Below are 26,331 nucleotides of genomic sequence, written 5' to 3'. Positions count from 1 at the left end.
ATCACCCTGTTCGGGTGATGTTCGAGTTCGGCCAAACTGTTCGCGTTCGCCCGAACGGCTCAATTCCTGGCCGAACCTGGCCGACCAGGGCCCCTGTTCGGCCGACCAGGGCCCTGTTCGGCCGAATACGGCCCCCTATGGGGTCGCAGGCATAAGGCGGGAGCATGACCCGATCGCGGGGGGGGGGGGGGTCGGAAATTCCCCCCACCCCCTCCGCTAGCGCTCCCCCCTCTGCCCGCTTCCCCATACAAAAGTTTAAGGAAAGTACCGGTGGTAGTGGATGGCCTGGCAGTGGCACTGTGGAGTGAGGAGGAGGAGTCCGGAGAGTGACGCGTTGAGGGAGGCCGGGCAGCGGGCGTGAGGTCAGAGAAAGGGCGGAAGTACCACAAGGGTACTACCGCTGAACCGCCCGCTGCCCGGCCTCCCTCAACGCGTCACTCTCCGGACTCCTCCTCCTCACTCCACAGTGCCACTGCCAGGCCATCCACTACCACCGGTACTTTCCTTAAACTTTTGTATGGGGAAGCGGGCAGAGGGGGGAGCGCTAGCGGAGGGGGTGGGGGGAATTTCCGACCCCCCCCCCGCGATCGGGGCATGCTCCCCCCTTATGCCTGTGACCCCATAGGGCCCCCAAAAGCGGGATGTTCGGGGAGTTCGGGGTTCGGCCCGAACATGCCGAACATCGCAGTCATGTTCGGCGAACTTTCCCGAACCCGAATATCCAGGTGTTCGCCCAACACTAATATGAGGCTTAGTGTTAGGGAATAGAGTTAGAGGTTAGTGTAATGCTGGGAATACATGGCTCGATTCTGAGCCATTTAGATGACTCGATAGATAATTTCCGACATGTCCAATCTCCCGCCCGATCTTTTCATGCTCGATTCTGCATTGAGGACAATGCAAGGGGATAAAGAAATGAGCGAAAGATAAGAGAATCGCCCGCAGAATCGAGTGGCAAAAACGATCGGGGGAAGAATCGAGCAGAAAAATCGAGCCGTGTATGCCCAGCATTAGGCTTAGCAATAGTCCGGTTAGTGTAAAGGGATTTGGTTAGACGTTAGGGTTAGGCATAGTTAAAGAAGTAATAGGGAATAGGGTAGAGAGAGGCTTGATTTGTTAGTGTTAGGAGGTTAGAATTTATTTAACATTAGCAAGTATTAGAGACACCTAAGCAATAGCACCATGCAAATTACTGGCGCTAAACTGTTATTATAAAATCATTAAAGAGAACCAGAGATGAAGCACCCTCTTGTATTTTACCTTATAAATCAGTGGGAACATGACAGTAAACACCTAATCTGCTCTTTGTTTCATTGTTCTCTGTTTAATCTGACTGTTATCACCTCTGATAAGAATCCCCGACTGAGCTCAGTCTAGCTTTGCTACGGAAAGGTTATAGCTGAGTCTGTCTTCCCTGGTGTCTTTTCAAGCCCAAGCCTGCCCCCTTGTGGCTCTGCTATAATGACTCAGCTATAATGATTCCCTGCAAAGCCGGAATGAATGCTCAGTCTGGGATTCTTATGACTGCTGATAACAGACACTTTTAGCAGTGAGGATGAAACAGAGAGCATGGTAAGTGTTTTCTCTAATGTTCTTACTGATATATATGGTAAAATACACAAGGGTGCTTCATCTCTGGTTCCCTTTAATGATATTAAAAGTAATGGCAATTATGATGCCCAAATTTATTCACACCACTTTTAAATATATGCATAGTGTACTATCAGAATAGTGTGCCATGAGTAGGCAAGTTGGCATCTTTGCATATGTCCTTGCCAGAAAGTGCTTTTAAGAACAATAAAAGAAACTGTGAAATTTTCCTAATGAGAGATGTACTAGTCTAAAACCTGTAAGATGTTCAGAGTTGTCAGATTCATAATATGTACTGTATGTGGCCCTGGGACAATATATCTTACATTTTGTGTCCACATTTAATTTAAAGTTTTTCATTTTATTTGTTTTAAGTTTCTCATTGATATTGGTTCTTTAAAAGAGCAACAGTTTTTAACCACACCCTTTGCCTGTAACTACAATAAACCAGCTGTTTTGTGTTACTGTCATAAGGTCAGTCACATCTGTTTAAATGTGACTAAGCTCATAAACTTCTTAATATTTAATGCACAAAAAAATGCAATATTAATACTCGTCTATTACACAAACCTGCTACTCTCCCTACTATACCTATTGAACCCTGCTTTCCTTTATACTCAGGTAAACTAAAACATCTGATGATAATGGTCGCTAGTAAACATCATCCTGCTCATAACTCACACATTAAGAAGTAAATAATTAATAGACTGTTTAAATACACAACCTAGGACACATAAAACAAACCTACTTATTAGTCAGATCCCCTAAATCTCCTAAAAGCTAATTTTCCAAAACTCTACAGCCTTACCACTAAGATAGCATAGCTTTTCTACCAATAACCACCCCTTACATATCCAATTACATGATAGAAAGATAAATAGAAAGATGGATAGATGGATAGATGGATAGATGGATAGATGGATAGATAGATAGATAGATAGATAGATAGATAGATAGATAGATAGATAGATAGATAGATAGATAGATAGAACTATTTTGCATAACATCAAACTTATTAATATAATTTATATTTCATCCTAAAAATACAAAAACAAAAATAATACAATATGATCCTAACTACAATGCATTTACACCAATATTGCATCTAAGGAAACCAGAGTTGTCATAGTTACCTAGTAGGATGTAGTATTGGTAGGCTGTATTCCTGTGATCTCTCTGAACCTTCTGTCTTACTAAGCCCTGACCCAAGTTATAGTCACACCTTCTCCATTCACTAGTATGAGGTGGTTTCTGATTGGCTAAAAAAGGTTATTGTCAACAACAAAGGTGTGTCTACATGCATTTAAAGCACAGGTTCAGGATCTCTTTATTTAAACTCACCCCCCACCCTGCAGGTGATAACTTCATTAACATTCAACAATATGAACAAAAAGCACATGAGAATAAACTGATTCATGCTGGAGATTTTTCACTAGCATAACAATAGATGTAACCACAATGAATAGGTCAGTAAACAGTGGGCAGTTTCAGTGTTCTCTGGACCAAAACAACAGACAATGCTTCCAGCAGAAACTTGCAGATAAGAGTGTCAACATTGAACAGTAGTGAATAGATTAGCCCAGGTGTTGAAAATGAGCTACAAACATTTTATCCCTCCCTTTGGAACTAATTGCTGTTTTGGCAAGATAGAGATTTCTGGGGGGAGGGGCTTTTATTGTTCAGGTTCCACTGTGTATTGCTGGGAGAGTATTGCACTATGGTTGCCTAAAATAAGGAATCCAGCTTACTGTCAGTTTTGGAAATTCTTAAATTACATCAGACTAGTCTCAGATCTGCACATGATCTTCTTCTGTCCTCCTCTAGAATTGCTTCCTTGCATTCATGTATACAAGACTTCGCACGTGCTTTACCCCTCCTCTGGAATGCCCTTCTGAAACACATCCATCACTCTCTAACCTTTACGCTTCGTCAAAACTCACTTTTGCCTACAAACATATGCTCTACCTTAGGCCATTACCCCCCCCCCCTCCCAGCCCCACCCCTGACATAAGACCAAGTTACAATCCTTACAAGATAACCTAAAAACATACTGCCTCTAGGTATGATTATTGTATACCCCTCCACTTGCCCCACCCCCTCCCCATTCCTTTAGCTTGTAAGCTTGCAAGGGCAGGGCTCTATCAACCTTTTGTGTTTTGGAATTTGTTTTTATTGCTTATGTTATTTTTGTCACTGTTATTACAATTTCTGTATTTTTTTTTACCAATTCTGTATTTTGTATAATGGTGTATACCATTGTCTGTACAGCCCCATGGAATATGTTGGTGCTTTAGAAATCAATAATAATAAAAAAAAAAAAAAAAAGTAAAGAACAATTGTTAAAATGCAAATGCAAAATAGTGTGTGTAGCACTGATCAGTGCTTATGGCATTTAAGTATTGTTTGTTTTACCATATAGGGCATCTTTATTTAATCAAACGTATCATACCTCTTCAATAGGTATTTATTTTCATTTGCTGTTATGGAGCAAAACATATATCACACATTTATCATCAAAAACATTTACATCCACCTCTCTAATATTCTATAGAAACCATCTTATGCCACCAAAACAGCTCAGACTTACGTAGGTATGTTGCCCATAGATAACACATTTAAAGGACAACTGTAGTGAGCGGTATATGGAGGCTGCCATATTTATTTCCTTTTAAGCAATACCATTTGCCTGGCTATCCTGCTGATCCTCTGCCTCTAATAATTTTAGCCACAGATCTTGAACAAGCCTGAAGCAGATCAGGTGTTTCTGGCATTATTGTCAGATCTGACAAGATTAGCTGCATGCTGGTTTCTGTTGTAATTCAGACACTGCTGCAGTCAATTAGATAAGCAGGGCTGCCAGGCATGTGGTATTGCTTAAAAGGAAATAAATATGGCGGCCTCCATATACCTCTCACTACAGCTGTCCTTTAAACATACTGTATCTTGTGGTGTCTGGCACCAAAATGTTTGCAGAGAAAGCAGTAAAAGGGATGCCTATATACTGTCTAAAAAAACCAGCTGGATATGTTAGCACAATATAAATATTCAAAATATAAAAATGTGTATGATATATTAATATGAAAACTAAATTGAGATGTTTAGGTAGTTAATAGAAAAGGAATGTTTGTACAGCATAGACAAGTAGTATGAACTGCTGATGTTTAAAGGCTCATACACACATCCAACTTAATGCACAACCAACCGCACAACATGACTAACCACACAACAAGTTGTTTACCTGACAAGTATGTACACACATACCAACCAACTAAAGGTGCATACACAGTCCAACTTTACGCCTGATTGTCGTTTGGATCAGTCATTTGACAGGCAAACACAAGTTGTTTAAACATCACATGCACATGTCCAAACAAAGCAGCCGACAAACTAATTTACATGTTGTCTGACAGACTGGAGGTCATCCAACTCCCTTCGTGCAATTCTTGTCCAACCGCTGGTCATTTGTACACATGTACGGACCTGACAGACAGTCGTTTGAACGAAATTTGGTCCAACTGCTCCACCAAGCAGATCGGGAAAACCGGCTGTTATCAGTCGCAAAAGTTGGACGTGTGTATGCACCTTAACCACTTAAGGACCAGGGGATTTATGGCTGATCTGTGCTGCGTGGGCTCAGCACAGATCAGGAATCAGCCAGGGCAATCAGATTTCCCCCCTTTTTTCCCCACTAGGGGGATGTCCTGCTGGGGGGTCTGATCGCCGCCAGCTATTTGTGCCTTGCGGGGGGGGCTCTTCAAAGCCCCCTTCCGCAGCGATTCCCAGCCTCCCCGTCTTTCCCTCCCTCTCCTGCAGGCTATGGGCGGAATGTTAGAAACTACCAAGTATTGCCCCAACCGTGATAGATGGATAGATAGATAGATATCTTTCTAAATCTGAAATAGATATAGATCTGTCAATCTGTCTAAAAGACACATTTCATGGAATTTAGAATATAATTTTATGAAATTTTATAGAATATCCAGCACAGAAAAATACTAAAGAAATTACAGTTTTTATTAAAATACATGTAAAACAGAAACGCGTCAAATAAAGAGGATATAAAAACACGTACATCAAATTAGAACTTATGCAAAATTTTAACCATCCCATCACCAAATGTCATTAGGGGACCAAAATAATATTTCAAATCTAAAATAAAATAATTTTTTAAAACCATCACACACATCCGTGCACATATAGAAATACATGGATAATCCCATTCATTGAATGTAGACACTGATTAAAAGAGATATTTACAGATCAAAAACTTAAAGGACCAATATTGTGAAAAAATTTAACATTTAAAACCAATGTGTACACAAACTTATAAGAGGTACAATTCTCCCAGATTGAAATGCAATCAGGTTATTCCCTTATGAGGAGATGGATTAGTCCAAAAACCTGTCAGATGTATCAGATTTTTAGAACTTACTTTAAGTGACAGTGACATAAGAAAAAATTAAATTATAAGGTATTTTATACTTGCCCATTTCATGAATATGCATACACCGGGATTTGGAATTACAATATTTTTATCACAAACATAAAGCATTGATTAACTGGGTATCCTTCTATTATTACAGTCCATTGTGTAAAAAAAAATGTAAATGTATATTTAAATTGTGTCAGCTTTTAGTGTACCAGCTAATCACAGTTCACTTCATCTTCAGTTTCCTTAATAAATGACCAAAAACAATGTACTCTCTGTATGTCCATGGTCTCTGAAGCTACATAAGCTTCATATATATATATATATATATATATATATATATATATATATATATATATATATATATATATATATATATATATATATATATATATATATATATATATATATATATATATATATATATATATATATATATATATATATATATCTTTTACACTTATCAAACATCATAATCATGTGATGTTACAACAGAAATGTTCATTAAAAACAGATTACAGGCTCACATCCACTCGCTTATGTATCTTCTGATGTCTTCTCAGATGTGACTGTACTGAGAAGCTCTTGTCACATTCTGAGCAACTAAATGGCTTTTCTCCTGTGTGAGTTCTCTGATGCCGAGTAAGATGTACCTTCTGTAAGAAACATTTATTACATTCTGTACATTGATATGGCTTCTTTCCCGTGTGAATCCGGAGATGAATATTTAACAGTTGTTGAGTGCTGAATGACTTATCACATTCAGAGCAAGAATATGGCTTCCCTCCTATATGGATCACCTGATGAGCCACAAGGTTTGATTTCCAAGTAAAACATTTTCCACACTCCGAGCAGGAAAACTGCTTCTCTCCCGTGTGTATCCTCTGGTGTGCTTTGAGAGTTGACTTCTTAGTGAAAGATTTTTCACATTCAGAGCAAGAAAACTGTTTCTCTCCGGTGTGAATCATCTGATGGGCTATAAGGATTGTTTTTGAATTAAAACATGTCCCACATTCAGAGCAAGGGAATGGCTTCCCTCCAGTGTGAATCCTCTGGTGTATTTTAAGGGCTGACTTTTGATTAAAAGATTTATCACATTCTGAGCAGGAAAAAGGCTTCTCTCCTGTATGAATCCTCTGATGATCCATGAGGCATTTCTTGTCACTAAAACATTTCTCACACTCAGAGCAAGAAAATGGCTTCTCTCCAGTGTGGATTCTCTGGTGTAATATAAGGGTAACTTTTGAGTGAAACGTTTCCCACACTCTGAGCAGACAAATGGCCTCTCCCCGGTGTGAAACTTCTGGTGTCTAACAAGCCGTGATTGATAAGTGAAGCTTTTCCCACACTCTGAGCAGTGATGCGGCTTGTCTCCTCTGTGACTCATCATGGGCTGCTGGAGATCCACTTTGTTGTAAAATATTCTTAGAGTTGAGCAAGACTGAGGTTTGTAACCCACCTGCAATTAAAAATATTACACATCATTGTTCCTATATTTCCAGAAGCTCCAACAGTGTATCAAACAAAATGAAATAAATTGATGTGATATAAAACTATATTGCATGTTATAAACAACTCAGACATAAAGGGCATTTTTATAGTTCCTACTAACTTAAAAAAAAAGTCTAACACAGTTACGTAGTTATTTGAGTTGAAAAAAGTCATACATACTTTGTACATTCAACCAGATAATAAGGTTGGGAATACACAATGAGTTGTTTTCAGCAGATTTACTGTCCAATCGATTTTCTGATCATTTTTCTGATCGATTTCCATTCACTTCTATGAGAAAATAGATCAGAAAAATGATCAAAATCAGATCAGACCTGTTGGAAAATTATCTATCGAGTCATCTACCTGCCAAAAAACTAATAGTGCATTCCCAGCATTAGCCTACACTTTCAGATATATCAGATGATCCAGAGCAAAGCAAAAAAAAAACCTTACATGGCTTTGACCAATAAGTCCAAAAAGATAAAATCTGATAAAATCTCTGGAGAAACACTTCTGGTAACTACCTAGTATTTATAGCCATGCCCACAGATGTCTTTCAATGCCAGAAAATCTATATATATATTATTTAAATTTCAACTTAAAAATACAAACTAAAGATTGTAAAATAATGCTACTATGCATTTGGACTAATATTGCAACTAAGGACACCAGAAAAGTCATAGTTACCTGGTAGGATGTAGTATTGGTAGGCTGTATTCCTGTGAACTCTCTGATCCTTCTGTCTTACTAAGCCCTGTCCCATGTTATAGTCACTCCTTCTCCATTCACTAGCATAAGGTGGTTTGGGATTGGCTAAAAAGTGTTTTTTGTCAACAACAAAAGACTTGTTAAGAAGTGTTTTAAAGGACAGGTTCAGTACCTCTTTATTTAAATTCACCCCCACCCTACAGGTGATAACTCATTAACAGTAAACAATATGAACAAAAAGCACATGGGAAGAAAATGACCTATGCTGGAGATTTTACTAGCATAACAATAGATGTAACCACAATGAATAGGTCAGTAGACCAGTGTTCTCCGCATGCAAAATTATACGTTTAGTACCAAATTCACATACTTGGAAAATATTCTCTTCAAATATTTTCTATCTTCCTAAGAATTTTACATGAGGATATATATACATATACATATACACATACACATACACATACACATATATATATATATATATACATATATATATATATATATCTATATCTATCTATATATACATCTATATATATATATATATATATATATATATATATATACACAGTATATATATATATATATATATATATATATATATATATATATATATATATATATATATATAAGATTCTTTGTTTTTATACATTTATTTTTCCCGATTCATTTCTAGCTCTGACACTGAAACATGTCATAGTTGTGTGTATGAAAGACTTGTGTACCACATTACCCTCCCTACTTCATTAGTAATATTTCACAATCTTTTATTAAATATTTAGGTTAGATGATTTCAATTATTCTTGAAAATAATTCCATCTGATGGTACACAGGATCATTAGAACCAGACTGACCTGGTCACAGCTACATGGCTGGTGATAATAAAATGTTATTTGTATTGCCAGAAAAATTATGTAGGTTGAGAAATAACATCATTTTGAAAAATAACATAATTTTTAATTTTTTAAATTCCTCAAATATGAATAGTTGTAAGGTAACCTGTTTCAGATTACTGTATATTCTGGCATATAAGACTACTTTTTAACATTTGAAAATCATCTGAAAAGTCAGGGGTCGTCTTATACGCCGGGTGTCATTGAAGCCAAGTGACACGCCTTATCCTGTTACCGACTCTCAGATCTCGCTGCTGAGGACTGAAGTGAAGTGGCGCAGGCGCACATGTGGGAGATCTGAGAGGCAGAGAAGGAGCTAAATAGGATACAAGGGTGGGCCAGAAGGGTGAAAGAGGCATGTTTTATGGGTACAGCGCAATCTATTCTTCCATACCGCTCTGATAAACAGGGAGACAGGGAGAGCTGACCAATCCGCTTAGGGAGAGGGAGAGTTGACCAATCCAACCAGTCAATAGCCTATATACTGTTATATACTGGGTACCACATACAGCACAGCACCAGTATCTGTTCATACATAGCACCAGTATACCATGTTTTTTTTTTTTTTTTATTTGGTGTGCGTTGGAAGAGGGAGTCTTATACGGCGAGTATATCCCAAACTCTCTATTTTAACTGGAAAAGTTGGGGGGGCCTCTTGTACGCCCAGTTGTCTTATACGCCGGAATATACGGTATTTAAATAAGATATTCTTTTTTTTTTTTTTTTTCTGTGAGATGTATAATTCAAAATAGTGTGTCCTACTATGTTTAAAACATGAATATAAAAATAATAAACTTTCTTTTTCCAGCTCCTTATTTGCATCTTGAAAATGCAGATAACATTTTTTGGGGAAAAGCAGATAATTAGTCTGTGCTTTGCTATTGTTTATTTATGTTCACCTGCATTTTGTCATATCTTATCCTGCTTTATTCTCATTACTGCAGTGCTAAAGCTCCTTGCATCACAGACAGGTCCTCTTGAATAATATCTATGGCATTCTCTGCAATCTTCAAAGCATTATACAGTATCTGTCACTTAAAGGGAAATCAAGAAGCTTTGAATCAGGATGATACCATTTATTTGGCAGGGAAGCCAATAAATGGTATCATCCTGATTCAAATGTTCTTGCTTTTACTGATGGCTAACACAGTACAGTATCCTACTGCTAATAGAAAAACTCAATATTTTCAAGTTGGGGCCACATACTAAGGAAAAACACTGTTTCAGCTTAATTACTTTGGTTTTTTGGACTAAAACAATAAGCAATGCACAAACAAACTTACAGATAAGAGTGTCAACATTGAACAGTAATGAATAGATTAGTCAGGGTGTTGAAAGTAAGCTACGAACACTTTATCCCTCCCTTTGCAATGAATGCCCTTTTGGCTAGATAGACGTTTCTGGGGGAGGGGAGCTCATTGTAAAAGCCTCTTTAACTGTGTATTGCTGAGATAATATTGCTGCTATGGTTCCCTAAAACAAGGATTCCAGCTTACTGTCAGTTTTGGAAATTCTAAAAGTACATCTCCTCACTAGTTTCCAGATACCAACCCAAACACAGTCTCAGATCTGCACATGACCTTCTTTTGTAGTCATCTAGATTTACCTCCTCACATTCATGTATACAAGATTTTCCATGTGCTTTAGCCCTTCTCTGGAATGCCCTTCCACAACACATCCATCACTGTCCAACCTTTGATATCTTTAAACGCTCCCTCAGGGCTCGTTCACACTAGAGGCATTTTTCTCTTTTTTTTTTTGAAGCGCTGGCGATTTTTCAAAATCGTCCTGAAAGTGCTTACACCATGAATCTATATGAGAGAGTTCACATCTGAGTGGTTCGTTCCCGATCTGCTCAGAAAAGCATTGCATTGGGCCATTTTTGAGGCGATTTTGCCTCAATGGAAGGTGTAGGAAAAACACAACGCACAAAAAATTGTTTTGTGCAGCGATAGTGTTCATGTTTTTAGAATAAATACATTGTATTTATTCTTTTCCAGATCAAAGACTTCACTTCCTGACTGACGCCAGGATGTGAAAACGTATTTGCTCTGCAAAAGCCCTGCGAAAAAAGATTTTAATTACGGTCTATTTGGGAAGTTTCATCATTTTACACACTTGTGAATGTACCGCTAATTCATTTATTGAAAGCAAAACGCAACACTGATATGTGTGTCTGACATACACTTTTGAGATAAATAGCTTTAGGTAAAAACATTTAATGGTTTGTAAGCTTGTTTGCTCTATACTGAGGTTAAAGAACTACTATAAAATGAAAAAAATGCAATTTGCGTAAAGATGGATAGATAGATAGATAGATAGATAGATAGATAGATACATAGATACATAGATACATAGATACATAGATACATAGATACATAGATACATAGATACATAGATCTATATATATAGGATACATTTGCCCCAGAGTAAAATGCACTGTAAATTACTTTTTCTTCTGTAGTTGTCAGGGTTCCCACCTATCAAAAATTGAATGCAAATTGGATAAGAGGGATATGGAGGCTGCCATATTTATTTCCTTTTAAACAATGCTGATTGCCTGGCAGTCCTACTGATCCTGTGCTTCTAATACTTTTAGCCACAGACCCTGAACAAGCATGTAGCAGATCAGGTACTCTGACTCAGCTGACTCAGGTTTTACTGAATTAGCCGTAAGCTTGTTTCAGGGTTTTGTAGCAGACACTACTTATGCCAGAAGATCAACAGGGCTGACAGGCAACTAACATTACTTATCAGGAAATAAATATGGCAGCCTCCATAGTCCTCTCACCTACAGTTCCCTTTAAAAATTGTAAAATCATGTTTGCATTTTTGTCTGTGTAAAGAAAATGTTTTTCCATCTTGCAGTATAAACTCACACACTGCATGCAATTTTAATTGAATGAGTTACTGTAAAAGAATGCACACAAATGCCCATAGTGTCTGGAAAATTCCCCTGCAAAGAGGGTTGGAACCAAGATTAGGTACTGTATAGCTGAATATCTGAGTGGCAGCAGTGAAGGTATAGCCAAGTACTGTTATCCCCAATAGTCACAGCCAAGTAAGGTCAGCTATAGTAGTTAGTGATAAGTGTAGTTAAGGGTGGGTTTCTGTTAGGGAATGGGGTTTGAGATTAGTGTTAGGCTTAGCAATAGTGGGGTTAGTGTAGTGGGATTAGAAGTTATGGTTAGGAATAGTTATAGGCATGTTAGGGTATAGGGTAGGGCAGCATGCAAATCATTATAAGGTTGTTAACAAAATCTAAGATAACGGCCATCATGGAGCCCGAATGAACATAAATCTATTTTAATGATGCATAAAGTGTACTGTCAAAAGAGTGTATTTTGAGTATGGCCCACATCTTTGCATAGGTCTTTGCCAGAAAGTGCTTTTAAAAATTATAAAAAAAAACAAAAAACAAAACTTGAGAATTTCATACTATATGTGGCTCTGGAACAATTATCTATCTAACGTTATTGTTTACACGTGTATTTTAAATGTCCTAGTTTTTCATTGATGTTGGTTTTTAAAAGAGCAATGGCTCTCAACCATGCCCTTTGCCTGCCCAAAATGTAAGTACATTAAATAAAATCTCCATGACCTTCTCTGTTCCTGTCCTAAGGTCAACAAGATCTGGTCAAAGGCAACTAAACGAATTAACTCATTCATATTTAATGAATTAATGTTTAATGCACACCAATGCCATATTTCTTCTTCCCTACTTCACAAATTCTCCACTCTCCTTACTCAGCCTATCAACCCATACTTGCCTAAGTAAACTAGAGCACTTGACACTAACAGCCATAAACGAATAGCCCTCTCCTCCACTCTTCCACAAATGTTGCTGTCAATAAACATCATCATGCTCTTATACTAGCTGGAAACAGAATCACATAAGATGAAAAAAAATGTACATTTTTTTGTTAATATGGTCTCTTTTCATTATTGCATTACTCACCCATTCATAAGTAAATAATTCATGCATGGTATTTTGAAATGTACTTCTAGTATACAAAATGCAAACTTACTAATAAGTCTGTAGTCCTCTCAGCTGATCTTTCAAAAACTGTACACCCTTATCATTAACTTAACATAGCTTCTTCTACCAGAAATCAAACCGTTTGACAAATTCATTCATATCTGATCCACATCATTAATATATACTCTGTTATATACTCTTTCAACAATCACTAAGCAATCTAATTCTTGAAACTGACCAGCTTCCTTCCTTTTTACATGCTTTTTATATATGTTGACATTTTTTACTGTGTCATTTCACTATGCCACATTTGTTCATCTGTAGAGACTTCTATTTTGCAATTGTGGTGTTAATCACAATCTCTTTAAACATGATTTTGTATTTATAGTTAATTTTCAAATCAATAAATAAAAGTTGATGTAAAGAGCAATTGACAAAGAGAAGTTAAATCTCTTGATCACATGCAAAAAAAGTAGCCCAGGCCTAACACTGACAGCCTCATGTTTTCCCTATGACAGGTTCACTTTTGTACTGTATATAACTCACACATGGGCTGCCCAGTTATAAGATTCACACATAAAATTGACTTATGTTTTGCATAATATCAAATTTGTTAACATAATTCAGACTTCTAATTAAAATACAGTAGAACCCAATACACTCCTAACTACAATGCATTTACATTAATATTGCAGCTAAGGAAACAAGTTCGTAGTTCAACAACATGTTCATAGTTACCTGGTAGGAGGAAGTATCAGAACTTTGTATTCCTTCTTTCTGACTGAGGCCTGACCCATCTTATATTCATGTCTCCTCCATTGACCAGTATGGGGTGGTTTTGGATTGTCTAAAAGGGTTTTATTACAACAAAGGGTGTGTTTTTTACAGTAGTGATAAAGGACAGTTTCAATGCAAAAAAAAAAACTTCTCCCCTCCCCCCAGCCAGCAAGGTCAGTCAGTAAACAATATGAACAAAAGGCATATGGGATGAAACTGATCTAAGCTGGTGATTCTTCACTAGCACAACAATAGATGTAACTGCAATGAATAGATCAACAAAGAATGGGCAGTTTCAGTGTTCTCTACATGCAAAATAATAAGATCATCAGTACCAAATTCATATATTTGGAAAGCACTCTCCTCAAAATATTATCTTTCTAAGAATCTTACATGAATATGTATATCTTTTAAATGAGCCTGGCTTTAGATTCATTTCTTTCTCACTATAATTTTCTAGCTCTAGCAGTAAAACATATGTAATATTCACACATATTAAAGACCACAGCAACATGTTTTTCTCCCTATCTTGAAAACGTGTTAGCTGTGCTATCAGGTGACCTGCTTTCATAAGCAATATTTCACAAGTTTCTATTAAACTCATTTACAAAAAAAACATAACTTTGAAAACTAAAATGAGTAAAAAAAAACAAAACATTTTTTTCATGAAAGTGTATTCTAGATTATAATTCCTGTTTATGGCACACTGGATGAGAGGATGGTTGTGTACTGACTAGAGATACTTAAAATGGCTACCAGGATCCTGTCTTTTATGAGGGGGGGGGGGGCAAGTGGTTCAGGTTATGATCAGGTTGGATTGGCCGTCCTGTCCCACCTGACTTCATGGTGAAGGGTCAAAAAAGGGTCCTTTAGGAAAGTCTAGTGTGGGTGTGATGGCTTTTTACTTTTCACACCTCTTGCGACCTGCAGAACGGCGACTGTTCACTGGAAACGGTTCTCCCAGCAAACGGTCCTGCCAACAATATTCAGGTGTGTGAATCAGATACTACTGATGCCAGAAAGATCAGCAGGATGTCAGGTAACTGTTGTTTAGAAGGAAATAAATATGGTTGTCTCTATATCCATCACAGATCAGTTGTCCTTTAATAGTTTAAACCTTCTTGAGGCAGGGTTCACACTTGTGTCCGCAGGAATCCCAGACTATGCCCCACAAGCATATATGTGTGTTTTGTGTGAATGTAACACACTTTTGTACAGTACCTCATGATTGTAAGGAGAAAATGAATGCATTGCACAGAGAAGCAGTGCTGGTTGTATATTTGTTTGGTACAAGGACAAGTCCCCCTATATATTAATTGAGTGGACAAGCAGTCCAAAAAGCCCTTGAAGTGGAATTGAGACAATGGCCTCAATTCACTAAGCTTTATCAAACATTTTACCGAACGTTTGATAATTTACCTCATGGGTAAAATCTAATTTTGAATTCACTAAGGTATTATAGATTTATTGAATGTTTTATCTATAAAACATTCGATAAATATATAACACCTTAGTGAATTCAAAATTAGATTTTACCCATGAGGTAAATTATCAAACGTTCAATAAAGTGTTTGATAAAGCTTAGTGAATTGAGGCCATATTATCCGTTCCAGCAAATTACTTTATTGGGTCAACATAAGTGCACACACTGCATCTTCCACATCTGGACATGCCCAATGGTGGAGGGTGACTTAGTAGCCAATCACTTTGTGACATCATCAATGTACCTGATCCAGAGCTTGGCGTTCGCACAGAAAGTTTTGATAGACTTTGTACAGACTTTGCATGCCTCCCACCAACCCAGGTGTAGGCATGCATATACCAGTGCGCACACCATGCTCATCAATGTGCCACACCATTGATGGTAGGATTTCCCCTCAAAACCAAAATAAATTGCCTGTTAGTACAATCTCCAGCATCTGGACCAGCATTTGATTGATAGATAGTGACTGTGGTCTTGCTAATTGCAGACAGTGTGACACTGCAGTAAGTTTAATCTTGTGAGGGATCAGAGACTTGAAATCTATAGTGATGTAGCGAACATCAAATGTTTTGTTCGTGGAAACAAATTTATCGCAAATGTTCGCAAACCACCCATTTGCGGCAGGCGCCATAGGCTTAAATGGCAGGCAAAAGGTTGCTGACTTAAGTGGTTACTGGCAAAGCCCTTATACATGCTAGAAACACCAAATATGCAGGATGTGTTAAGAAGGACAATGGGAACAAGAGAAAAACATTTCTTTTCAAAAAGACCTTATAGTTTTGAGAAATTCAATGTTAAATTTAGATGAAAAAGTAGCAAAGTAAATGCGGTAGAATGACAGATAATGTATTAACATGTATGTAAATGTGTAATAATAAACCAAATTCAGAGATTTATATATATTTTAAGAAAACAGACAGTGGAAGGTTCCTCTTCCGAAGACTAACCATTTTCACCTATGCACGCTAGTATAGCCAGAATTTGGAGACCGGACCGCAACCTGAGCTACATCAGTTTGTATCATCTAAAATATGGGAAAAGCCTCCCCCTCTCCCCCAAAGCCCATGTTCATACCATACCATATTCTAAAATCCTAATTATTAAGTGCTGTATTGGTTATCCGAAGTTCTAATGTTTTGAATGTTTTACAATTACATGTTCAATACTAACCTGTATATGCCAGTGCAAGCATACCAAAAATGTGCCTGCAAAGAGTGTTCACTGAAAGCAAGTGCATTGGCTATTATTAGACAATGCTGTGTTTTTATATTTCTTGAGTAAGTGGTTCTTGTAGCCCCAAAATATTGTAACATTGGGTTACCAATAAAGCACTTAATAAGAACTTATTTGAAGATCATCTCTGCTTAACTATCAATGGTGTGCTGACCTGAAACCTTCTAACACTTCTCCTACCATGTTAACCACTTTGCATCCAGACCTTGTTTCCCCTTTATGTACCAGAGCAGTTTTTACAATTTAGCTAGGTCTCTATTTAATCAGTAATAACTATATCCCTAATTATGACAAAATAAATACATGAAATAAATATTGTTTGTTGTTTTTTTTTTCCAAGACAAACGCCTAGTTCATTTTATGGATTTTTTTCCCTCAAACAATTATATTTTTCTATGCATTTTAAAATAAAAAGCAATTCTGAAGATGAAACAAATTTTGTTTTGCTTTTTCTTCCATTTACCACAAAACTTATATTATGTTCCTGTCACAATTTATGTTTAAGATATTTGATTCTGAAAGAATGCTACAGTGTGTATTTTTCAGTATGAACTTAGAAAATAAAAGTATGTTTAATGGTAAAAATCAATCTTATTGGCTCAGGGAACATACACTCCCTTTCACCAATTAGTGCTGCAGCAGATAGTGCCAGAAGTGTGCACAGGAGAAAACCCAATCCTGCACAGCACTGTTTCAGCTACAAGACATATATCTATGTCCTCAGATGAAGTCTCAGAGGACATAGATCTACTGTCGTGGTGGATAAAGTGGTTAAAGACACACAGTAAAAGAGTAATAACCTATTGGTAATGTTATTGGTGTTGAATGTGCAATTTTGATATAAATGTGTACTCTTCCAGTGCCAATGCCCTAACTTTGAATCCATACATACTATGTTAACTTCCTAATATTATTTGACACACATGAAACCTATACAATGCATTTTTTTCCTGAGTTTTCTCGTAGGTGATGTTTCTGTAACTTATCAATTAAAAAAGCAAGCAAGAAATACATTTAACCCAGTAAGCAAGAAAATACTCAAAATAATTTGTATATTGCTTTTTTCAACTACTTTAACAGTTAAGAAATGCTAAAAAATTGATTAAAAAAATTGTCTCCTGGGAGAAAACTCAGGGCAAAAAGTTGGGCCCTTATGCAATTCAGTTTTTCTCCTACATTTTATCCTAGGTGATATTGTCACACCTTATGAATAAAATGCCTTTCAAGCCACCAGCAAGTAAGAAATACTCAGAATAATTTTGACAATACTTTTTCTCTGACTTTTTGGTGCATTTTCAATTGCAGAGTGCTGAAAAGTTATGTTAAACAGAAAAGGAAAATGTATCTCCTATGAGAAACTCTGGAGAAAAAGTGCATTGCATATGAGCCATGATGAGTATTATTAGGGATGGTCAGCAATGCCTATTTCCAATTCCACAAAAAATCTGATTTCTGAACATTCTTACTACTGATTCTGCAGATTTCTACAGGAATCTGATTTTCTAATACTGATGATTACCGAAAGATTTTATTTTGTGGATGTCTGCTATTATGCAGAAATCCTTGATACCCTATTGAATTTTCTGACTGGCTAAATACTTCAAAATTTGAAGCATTGGACCAATCAAAGGGTGCAAAACTTTTCCATGGAAATTTGAATACTGCAGAAACTCAGTAAAACTTAGTAGTGTCTAACTTTTTTGATTGGTCTTAAATTGGTCTTAAATTTCCATGGTATACCAGCACATTCTCTGATTGTTCCAATACTAACTAGTATATTGAGTCCTTTGATTGGCCTGAATTTCAATTTTACGCCAGTTTTAGGTCAATCACAACACAAAAAATTTGGAAATACTCAGTATTATTAGACCAATCAGAGAATACGGTGGTAGTTAGCCGCAGAAATCAGAATACCATGGAAATTTTTAGACCCTGGATATTATCAAGTTTTACAGAGTCTTGTGATTGGTCTTAAATTTTCATGGTATTCAAAAAAGATTTTCAGCCTGTGATTGGTCCAATCATTCTGATTCAGAAGTATTTGGCCAACCAGAGAATTCGGAAGTGTGAAATCAGTATACCACATACATTTTAGACTTCCAAACTCTGTGATTGGGCTAATCAAAGAGCTGCTAGGCTGAGACATAGACACTTGTTGCTGTATGCTCCATCCCCTATTGCCTAATAAAGCGGGGCCACACCTGCGAAACACGTTGCAACTGTTTTGTTTTTTGGGGAGTATATTAATAAATCTAAACCTTTGAAAATTTACAGCTTCATGTCTGCTTTGAGGAGGTAAGTCGACAACTGCCTCCTCAGCAATTTTAAAGTTTTTAGCATATTTTATCCTGTTGGTGCCTCTGTTCAATTCCTGCTATGGTCTTTCTATATGTTCTGCAAATTGAAAAACAGTATAAACTGTAGCTACCGGAGCCCTGGTTTAGTGTTTTTTTAGTGCATAGTTGCAATCAGACTGAAGACAAATCTTATAGAATAAAAAATGTAAGCAATATTTTCAGCACAGCAAAATCTTAAAGAAATTATAGTTTTTATTAATATAAAAGTAAATCATATAATTACACCCATCAGTAATCAGATTAAACTTATACATCAAATTAAAACATATGTAAAAGTTTAACTATTCCATCACCCTTAGTCAATCAGGGCCTCAAATAGTATATAAACTCCAAAATGACATAATTTTCTAAACCCAATGTTGAACACACATCCATGCAAATGTAGAAGTAAAAAAATGGAAAATTACTTCCCATTAGAGGTAAACAATCGATTGAGAGGGTGAGTGACAGATTGTAAACCTAATAGTACATGTTACAGTGATTAAATGGATATCCTCCTATTATTACAGTCCACTGTGCAAATAATGCAAATGTATATTTCAAAAGGTGCCAAGTTTTAAAGAATTAGCTGATCACAGGTCAATTAAATTTTTTGATAACTAACAAAATATAATACAAATTCTGTCTGTCCGGTGGTCTCTGAGGCAGAATACGGTTCCAAATGACAAATGTTAAAGAGAAACCGTACCCAAGAATTGATCTTCATCCCAATCAGTAGCTGATACCGATTTTCCCATGAGAAATATATTTCTTTTCACAAACGGATCATCAGGAGTCTCTGTATGGCTGATATTGTGGTGAAACCACTACCACAGGAAACTGTGAGGACCATGGTCCTGGCGATTTCCTGGCTGTGAATCTCATTGCAAAGTGGGAAATAGCTGTTTACAGCTGTTTCCAACTGCCAAAAATGCAAGAAGCAGCTACTTCCACTGACATCACCTGCCAGCATTAAAAATGTCACCATATGATAAATGTCAGAATGTAAATCAGAAAAAGGAAAGCTTTCATAATGGGAAAAACAAAAGTTTGCTTTCTTAAAACAGAAAGAATTTGCGATAATTCAGGTTGGAGTGAGCTTGAGATGTCTCCAAGTGCATCACTACTGAATATATGCAAATTAACCATTGTACCCTTAGAAGCTAAACACACCTCCAGAACCGCTGGAATGCAATGATGTGTCAGTTTGTTAATTTGTACAGAGCCATAATAATCCAACATGCATTCAGACTGTTTCGGATTGTTTGATCCTCATCAGTGCATGGCATGGATTAATTTGGCTCTATGCAGTTGGGCTTGTAACACCGAGAGGTACGGACTAACCAGCAAGCTCATGGTGACCCAGAACTCATTGGAGTGTGTAAGGGACTACAATGGTCCTAAAAGCCCCCTTACTAAGGGAGTGAATTATCGCAAATTCTTTCTGTTTTAAGAAAGCAAACTTTGTTTTTCTTAACATCTTAGTAAGGGAGCTTTTAGGACCATTGTAGTCCCTTACACACTCCAATGAGTTCTGGGTCACCATGAGCTTGCTGGTTAGTCCGTACATAATGGGAAAACACTGACTAAATCATTTATACATCATTATTGTAAAAATGAAGCACTTTCTTATTACATTATTTTCACTGTAATTCCTCTTTAATAAATCCTTTATACTTATCAAAAATCATAATCCTGTGATGCTTTAACAAAATGTTAAATTAAACACAGTTTACAGATTTACATCCACTCGCCAATGTATCGTCTGATGTTTTCTCAGACATGCCTGGCGTAAGAAGCTCTTGTCACACTCTGAGCAACTAAATGGCTTTTCTCCTATGTGACTTCTCTGATGCATATTAAGATTTGGTTTTTGACAGAAACATTTATCACACTTTGAAGAAGAGAAGAACCGAGAGCCCGATATGGTGTAGTATGTCAAGGTAATTGGATAATTAGAAAGAGTATGAATTGTATACTCACAAACCAGGGTTACCTCCAGGCAACCACTGTATAGGCAGGTGAGGAGATTGGCCTGTCCTCACTCAGGAATAAGAAGTCGCTGTCTGTAGGCTTGAAAAACAAGAAGGGGTATCCCCCTCCACCAAAGGTGGATACAATCAGTATTATGGTAGAGAACAGAGGCGCCAAAAGGATAAAAACAATATTTAAAAGTTTTAAAATTATTGCTTAGGAGGCAGTGGTGGACTCACCTCCCACAAGCACACACAACAACTGTGTATTCACAAAAGGGACATTTATTGGTATACTCCAAATAAGGTCGCAACGCGTTTCGCAGGTCAAACCCGCTTCATCAGGCAATTACAGGAAGGAGCACACAACAGCAGTATGTCCAGATAGCACCTGGCGGCGTTTGACCTGCGAAACGTGTTGCGACCTTATTTGGAGTATACCAATAAATGTCCCTTTTGTGAATACACAGTTGTTGTGTGTGCTTGTGGGAGGTGAGTCCACCACTGCCTCCTAAGCAATAATTTTAAAACTTTTAAATATTGTTTTTATCCTTTTGGCGCCTCTGTTCTCTACCATAATATTTATCACACTTTGTACATTTATTTGGTTTCTCTCCGGTGTGAATCTGGAAATGAATATTGAGCAGTTTTTTAGAGCTGAAGGATTTAAGACATTCAGAGCAAGAAAACAGCTTTTCTCCTGTATGAGTCACCTTGTGAGCTATGAGTCTTGATTTCACAGAAAAACATTTCTCACATTCTGAGCAAGAAAACGGCTTCTCTCCGGTATGAATCCTCAGGTGTGCCAATAAGTTTGATTTCTGAGTAAAACTTTTCCCACAATCAGAGCAAGAAAATGGATTATCTCCAGTATGAATCCTCTGGTGAGCCATCAGGCTTATTTTTCTAGTAAAACATTGCTGACATTCAGAGCAAGAAAAAGACTTCAATCCAGTATGAATCCTCTGATGAGTCATGAGGTTTGTCTTCTGACTAAAACATTGTTTACATTCAGAGCAAGAAAATGGCTTCTCCCCGGTGTGTCTCCTCTGGTGTCTAATAAGTTTTGATAGATAACTGAAGCTTTCCCCACACTCTGAGCAGTGATGCGGCTTGTCTCCTCTGTGACTCATCATGGGCTGCTGGAGAGCCACTTTGCTGTAAAATAGTGGAGTCAGAATTCAGATTTTCACCTCACCAAAGTTAAAGAACTACTATAAAATGTAAAATACATTTGTGTAAATATATGTATATATATATACAGATCACAGGCAAATTGCAAATTTGTGACAACACATTCACTGCATAGACATTGGAAATTAATGCAGATTTGCATTTCTGTTTAACTGCCTAGTGACTGCTTCGTGACGATTGGCGTGAGCAGTGCGGCAGCCCCAGGACCACTCCACGCCGATTGACGTGAATGGCTGGGAATGGACTTTACAAGGGATCGCACACGGCGATGCGTGCGCATCCCCGCTTGAATGACAGATCGGAACTCAGTCTCAGTCTCCCAGCAGTGATTTCGAAATCCCAGTGAAACCGCTGCCTAATAACATTGTACAGTGCTACGATCTAAGGCATCGCTGTACTGGGGACAGCTGTGTGACACGGCTGTCCCCTCCAGAGGCTCGGAAGTGATCTGTTGTCATAGGCTGATGCCCAGATCCTTACTGATCTCTCAAAAACTGTACACCTTTATCATTAACGTAACATAGATTCTTCAACCAAAAACCAAACCCTTTGACAAATTAATTCATATCTGATCCACATCCTTGATATATACTCTGTTATATACTCTTTTAAGAAACCAGTAAGCTATCTGATTCTTGAAACTAACCCGCTTCCTTTCTTTTTGCATGCTTTTTATATATGTTAGCAGTGGAACCACACCCGAATGCAGGACCTTCCTCCTGAAAGTCAAACAATCGATTGCAGTCCGCACAATCTTCAAATCGTTATAAGTTTTTATTGTCAAAAGATTAAAAACAATGCTATGTGGCAGTTAATGCCACATAGCATTATGTTTGTAATCTTTTGACAATAAAAACTTATAACGATTTGAAGATTGTGCATAGCTCAATCGATTGCTTTGTATATATGTTGACATTTTTTACTGTGTCATTTCACTATGCCACATTCGTTCATCTATAGAGACTTCTATTTTGCAATTTTGGCATTAATCACAATCTCTTTACACAGGATGTTTTATTTATAGTTAATGTTCAAATCAATAAAAAAGTTGATATAAAGAGCAATTGACAAAGAGAAGTTAAATCTCTCGATCACAAGCAAAAACATTTAGCCCAGGTCAAACACTGGCAGGCTCCTGTTTTCCCTATGACAGGTTCCCTTTTGTACAGTATAAAACGCACACATGTGCTGCCCAGTTATAAGATCACACATAAAAATGACTGTTTTGCACAATATCAAACTTATTAACATAATTCAGATTTCTTCTTAAAACTACAGAATAACACAATGCAATCCTATATACAATGCATTTACATCAGTATTGCAGCTATGGAATTCAGAATGTTCATAGTTACCTGGTAGGATGAAGTATGAGAACTTTGCCTTCCTATGACGTCTCTGTGATCCTTCTATATGACTGAGGCCTGACCCATTTTATAGTCATGTCTTCTCCATTGACTAGCATGGGTGGTTTGGGATGGGCTGAATAAAAGGGTTTATTGTTAACAATACAGGGTGTGTTTGCAGTATTGATAAAGGACAGTTTCAATTTAAATAAACTCACCTCCACCCAGCAAGGTGATAACTTTGTCAACATTACACAATATGAACAAAAGGCATATGCGATGAAACTGATCTAAACTGGAGATTATTCACTAGCATAGCAATAGATGTAACTGCAACGAATGGGCAGTTTCAGGCCCATATGCAATTGACTTTTTCTCCTGAGTTTTCTCCTTGGTGATATTTTCACACCTTGCCAATACTAAATAGTTTTTAAAATACTTTTTCACCAACTTTTTGATTTTTTTTTTTCAATTAAAAAGTGCTGAACATATATACATATGTTAATTGCATATGAGCCTCAGTGTTCTCTACATGCAAAATATTAAGTTCAGTTCCAAATTCACATATTTGGAAAGCACTCTCCCTTAAAATATTATATTTCTAAGAATATTTCTAAGAATCTTACATGAATATACAGTATGTATCTTTAAAAGTAACCTTTCTTTAAATGTATTTCTTTTACTCTATAATTTCCTTGCTCTAGTAGTAATATTTGCATGTATTAAAGAGCTCTGCTATCAGGTGACCTCCTTTCATTAGCAATATTTCACAAGTTTCTCTTAAACTCATAAAAAAAACAACTTCTAAAACTAAAATGAGTAAAGAAATAATTTTTTTCATTGAAATTTGTCCTAGATTATAATTCCTGCTGATGGCTTACTGGATGAAAGGATAGTTGTATACTGACTAGAGACAGATTTAAAATGGCCACCAGGATCATGTGTTTTATGTGAGGAGTGGTTCAGGTGGTGATCAGCAGTGATGGGCCGAACCTCTGATTTTAGGTTCGCGAACTTCCGCGGAAGGTTCGGTTCGCGGAAAAGTTCGCGAACCGCAATAGACTTCAATGGGGAGGCGAACTTTGAAAAATAGAAAAAATTATGCTGCCCACAAAAGTGATGGAAAAGATGTTTCAAGGTGTCTAACACCTAGAGGGGGGCATGGCGGAGTGGAATACATGCCCTAAGTCCCGGGGAAAAATCTGGATGTGACGCAAAGCAGCGTTTTAAGGACAGAAATCACATTGAATGCTAAATTGCAGGCCTAACGTGCTTTAAAACATCTTGCATGTGTATACATCAATCAGGGAGTGTAATTAGAGTTCTGCTTCACACTGACACACCAAACTCACTGTGTAACGCACCGCAAACAGCTGTTTGTTGTGTGTTGTGACGGCCGTGCTGGACTACTGCGCAACATGGCGAGATTGCTCTTCTTCACTCAGTGATGTCAGGTAATGTATGATTTCCTTCTCAACTTTCCATGGCACTGTTAAAAAGCTTACGTTTTGTTTTTAAATTACATTTTCTACTTGCTGTGTACTTGTTCAGTACCGCTACAATGAGAATCCTATGGAGGCGGGCAAGTCTGACATTGTGACCCCGGTTAAAGGCCGGGGAATGAGGGATGGAAACCGGTGTGGAGCCTGAGCAACGGCTACCACTACACATCCAAGGAGGGCAGCAGGCAGGCATGCACGCTCGCCCCAAGGTAGTGACCAAAAATAACAATACAGGAGGAAGACTTTCGAGGCCCTGCTGTGTATTTGAAATGAATGTACTTTAAATCCTTTAACGAGAACCAGTTATGGTGGGCAAAGATGACACCACATTCCTTTCACGAGAATCATATGGAGGCGGGCAAGTCTGCCATTTGTGACCCTGGGTAATGGCCGGGGAATGAGGTATGGAATCCGGTGTGGAGCCTGAGCAACGGCTACCACTGCACATCCAAGGAGGGCAGCAGGCAGGCATGCAATACAGGACTTTGAGGCCCTAATTGTAATGAATCAACTTTAAATCCTTTAACAGGAATCCGTTATGGAGGGCAAGTCTGCCATTGTCACCGCGGGGAATGAAGGTTGGATTCTGGCCCGAAGTGGGAGCCTGCTGAGACCCATGCTGTAGCTGCCCTGACCGTGCTTTGCAGACCAGGCATCTGTGGTCAGATGGACCCTTGAGCCAGCGGAAGACAAACCAAGTTGAAAGCATTTGCCAAGAATGTTTTACGGAGGGCAATTTTTGTTGGCATTTTTGTAAATTGTTTGAAAATGTAGATGGTTGTATTTTTAAATTGTTTGAAATTTTAGATGGTTGTATTTTTAAATTGTTTGAAACTTTAGATGGTTGTATTGCGTTCCGGAGTTGGCGCCTGATCAACGGCTACCACCACACATCCAGGCAAGGAGGGCAGCAGGCAGGCAGGCATGCACGCCCGCCCCGAGGTAGTGACCAAAAATAAAAATACAGGACTCAGGAGGACCTTTTGAGGCCCTAATTGTAATGAATCAACTTTAAATCCTTTAACGGGAATCCGTTATGGAGGGCAAGTCTGATGGTGCCTTCACTGCGATTCACCAGGTTGGTCTCCGGCGAGAATCCGTTATGGAGGGCAAGTCTGCCATTGTCACCGCAGGGAATGAAGGTTGGATTCCGGCCCGAAGTGGGAGCCTGCTGAGACCCATGCTGTAGCTGCCCTGACTGTGCTTTTCAGACCAGGTATCTGTGGTCAGATGGACCCTTGAGCCAGCGGAAGACAAACCAAGTCGAAAGCATTTGCCAAGAATGTTTTACGGAGGGCAATTTTTGTTGGCCTTTTTGTAAATTGTTTGAAAATGTAGATGGTTGTATTTTTAAATTGTTTGAAACTTTAGATGGTTGTATTTTTAAATTGTTTGAA

The 26,331-nt window shown here is 37.8% G+C and overlaps 1 protein-coding gene and 1 pseudogene across 1 annotated transcript in view; both read right to left on the bottom strand.

Moving 5' to 3' along the window:
• The window catches only part of LOC137562108 (zinc finger protein 850-like), a 44,737-nt pseudogene extending 23,960 nt beyond the window's left edge, over positions 1-20,777 (bottom strand).
• Positions 20,778-21,425: 648 nt separating this feature from the next.
• Positions 21,426-26,331, bottom strand: part of LOC137562107 (zinc finger protein 84-like) — an 87,750-nt gene continuing 82,844 nt past the window's right edge. Inside the window, exon 3 of the mRNA XM_068273444.1 lies at positions 21,426-21,934. Coding sequence (XP_068129545.1) covers positions 21,426-21,934 — 509 coding nt within the window. The remainder of the gene's footprint in view (positions 21,935-26,331) is intronic.

Source organism: Hyperolius riggenbachi, chromosome 3, assembly GCF_040937935.1.
Source record: "Hyperolius riggenbachi isolate aHypRig1 chromosome 3, aHypRig1.pri, whole genome shotgun sequence".
Taxonomy (NCBI): Eukaryota; Metazoa; Chordata; class Amphibia; order Anura; family Hyperoliidae; genus Hyperolius; species Hyperolius riggenbachi.
This window is presented reverse-complemented; position numbering and strand designations above follow the sequence as displayed.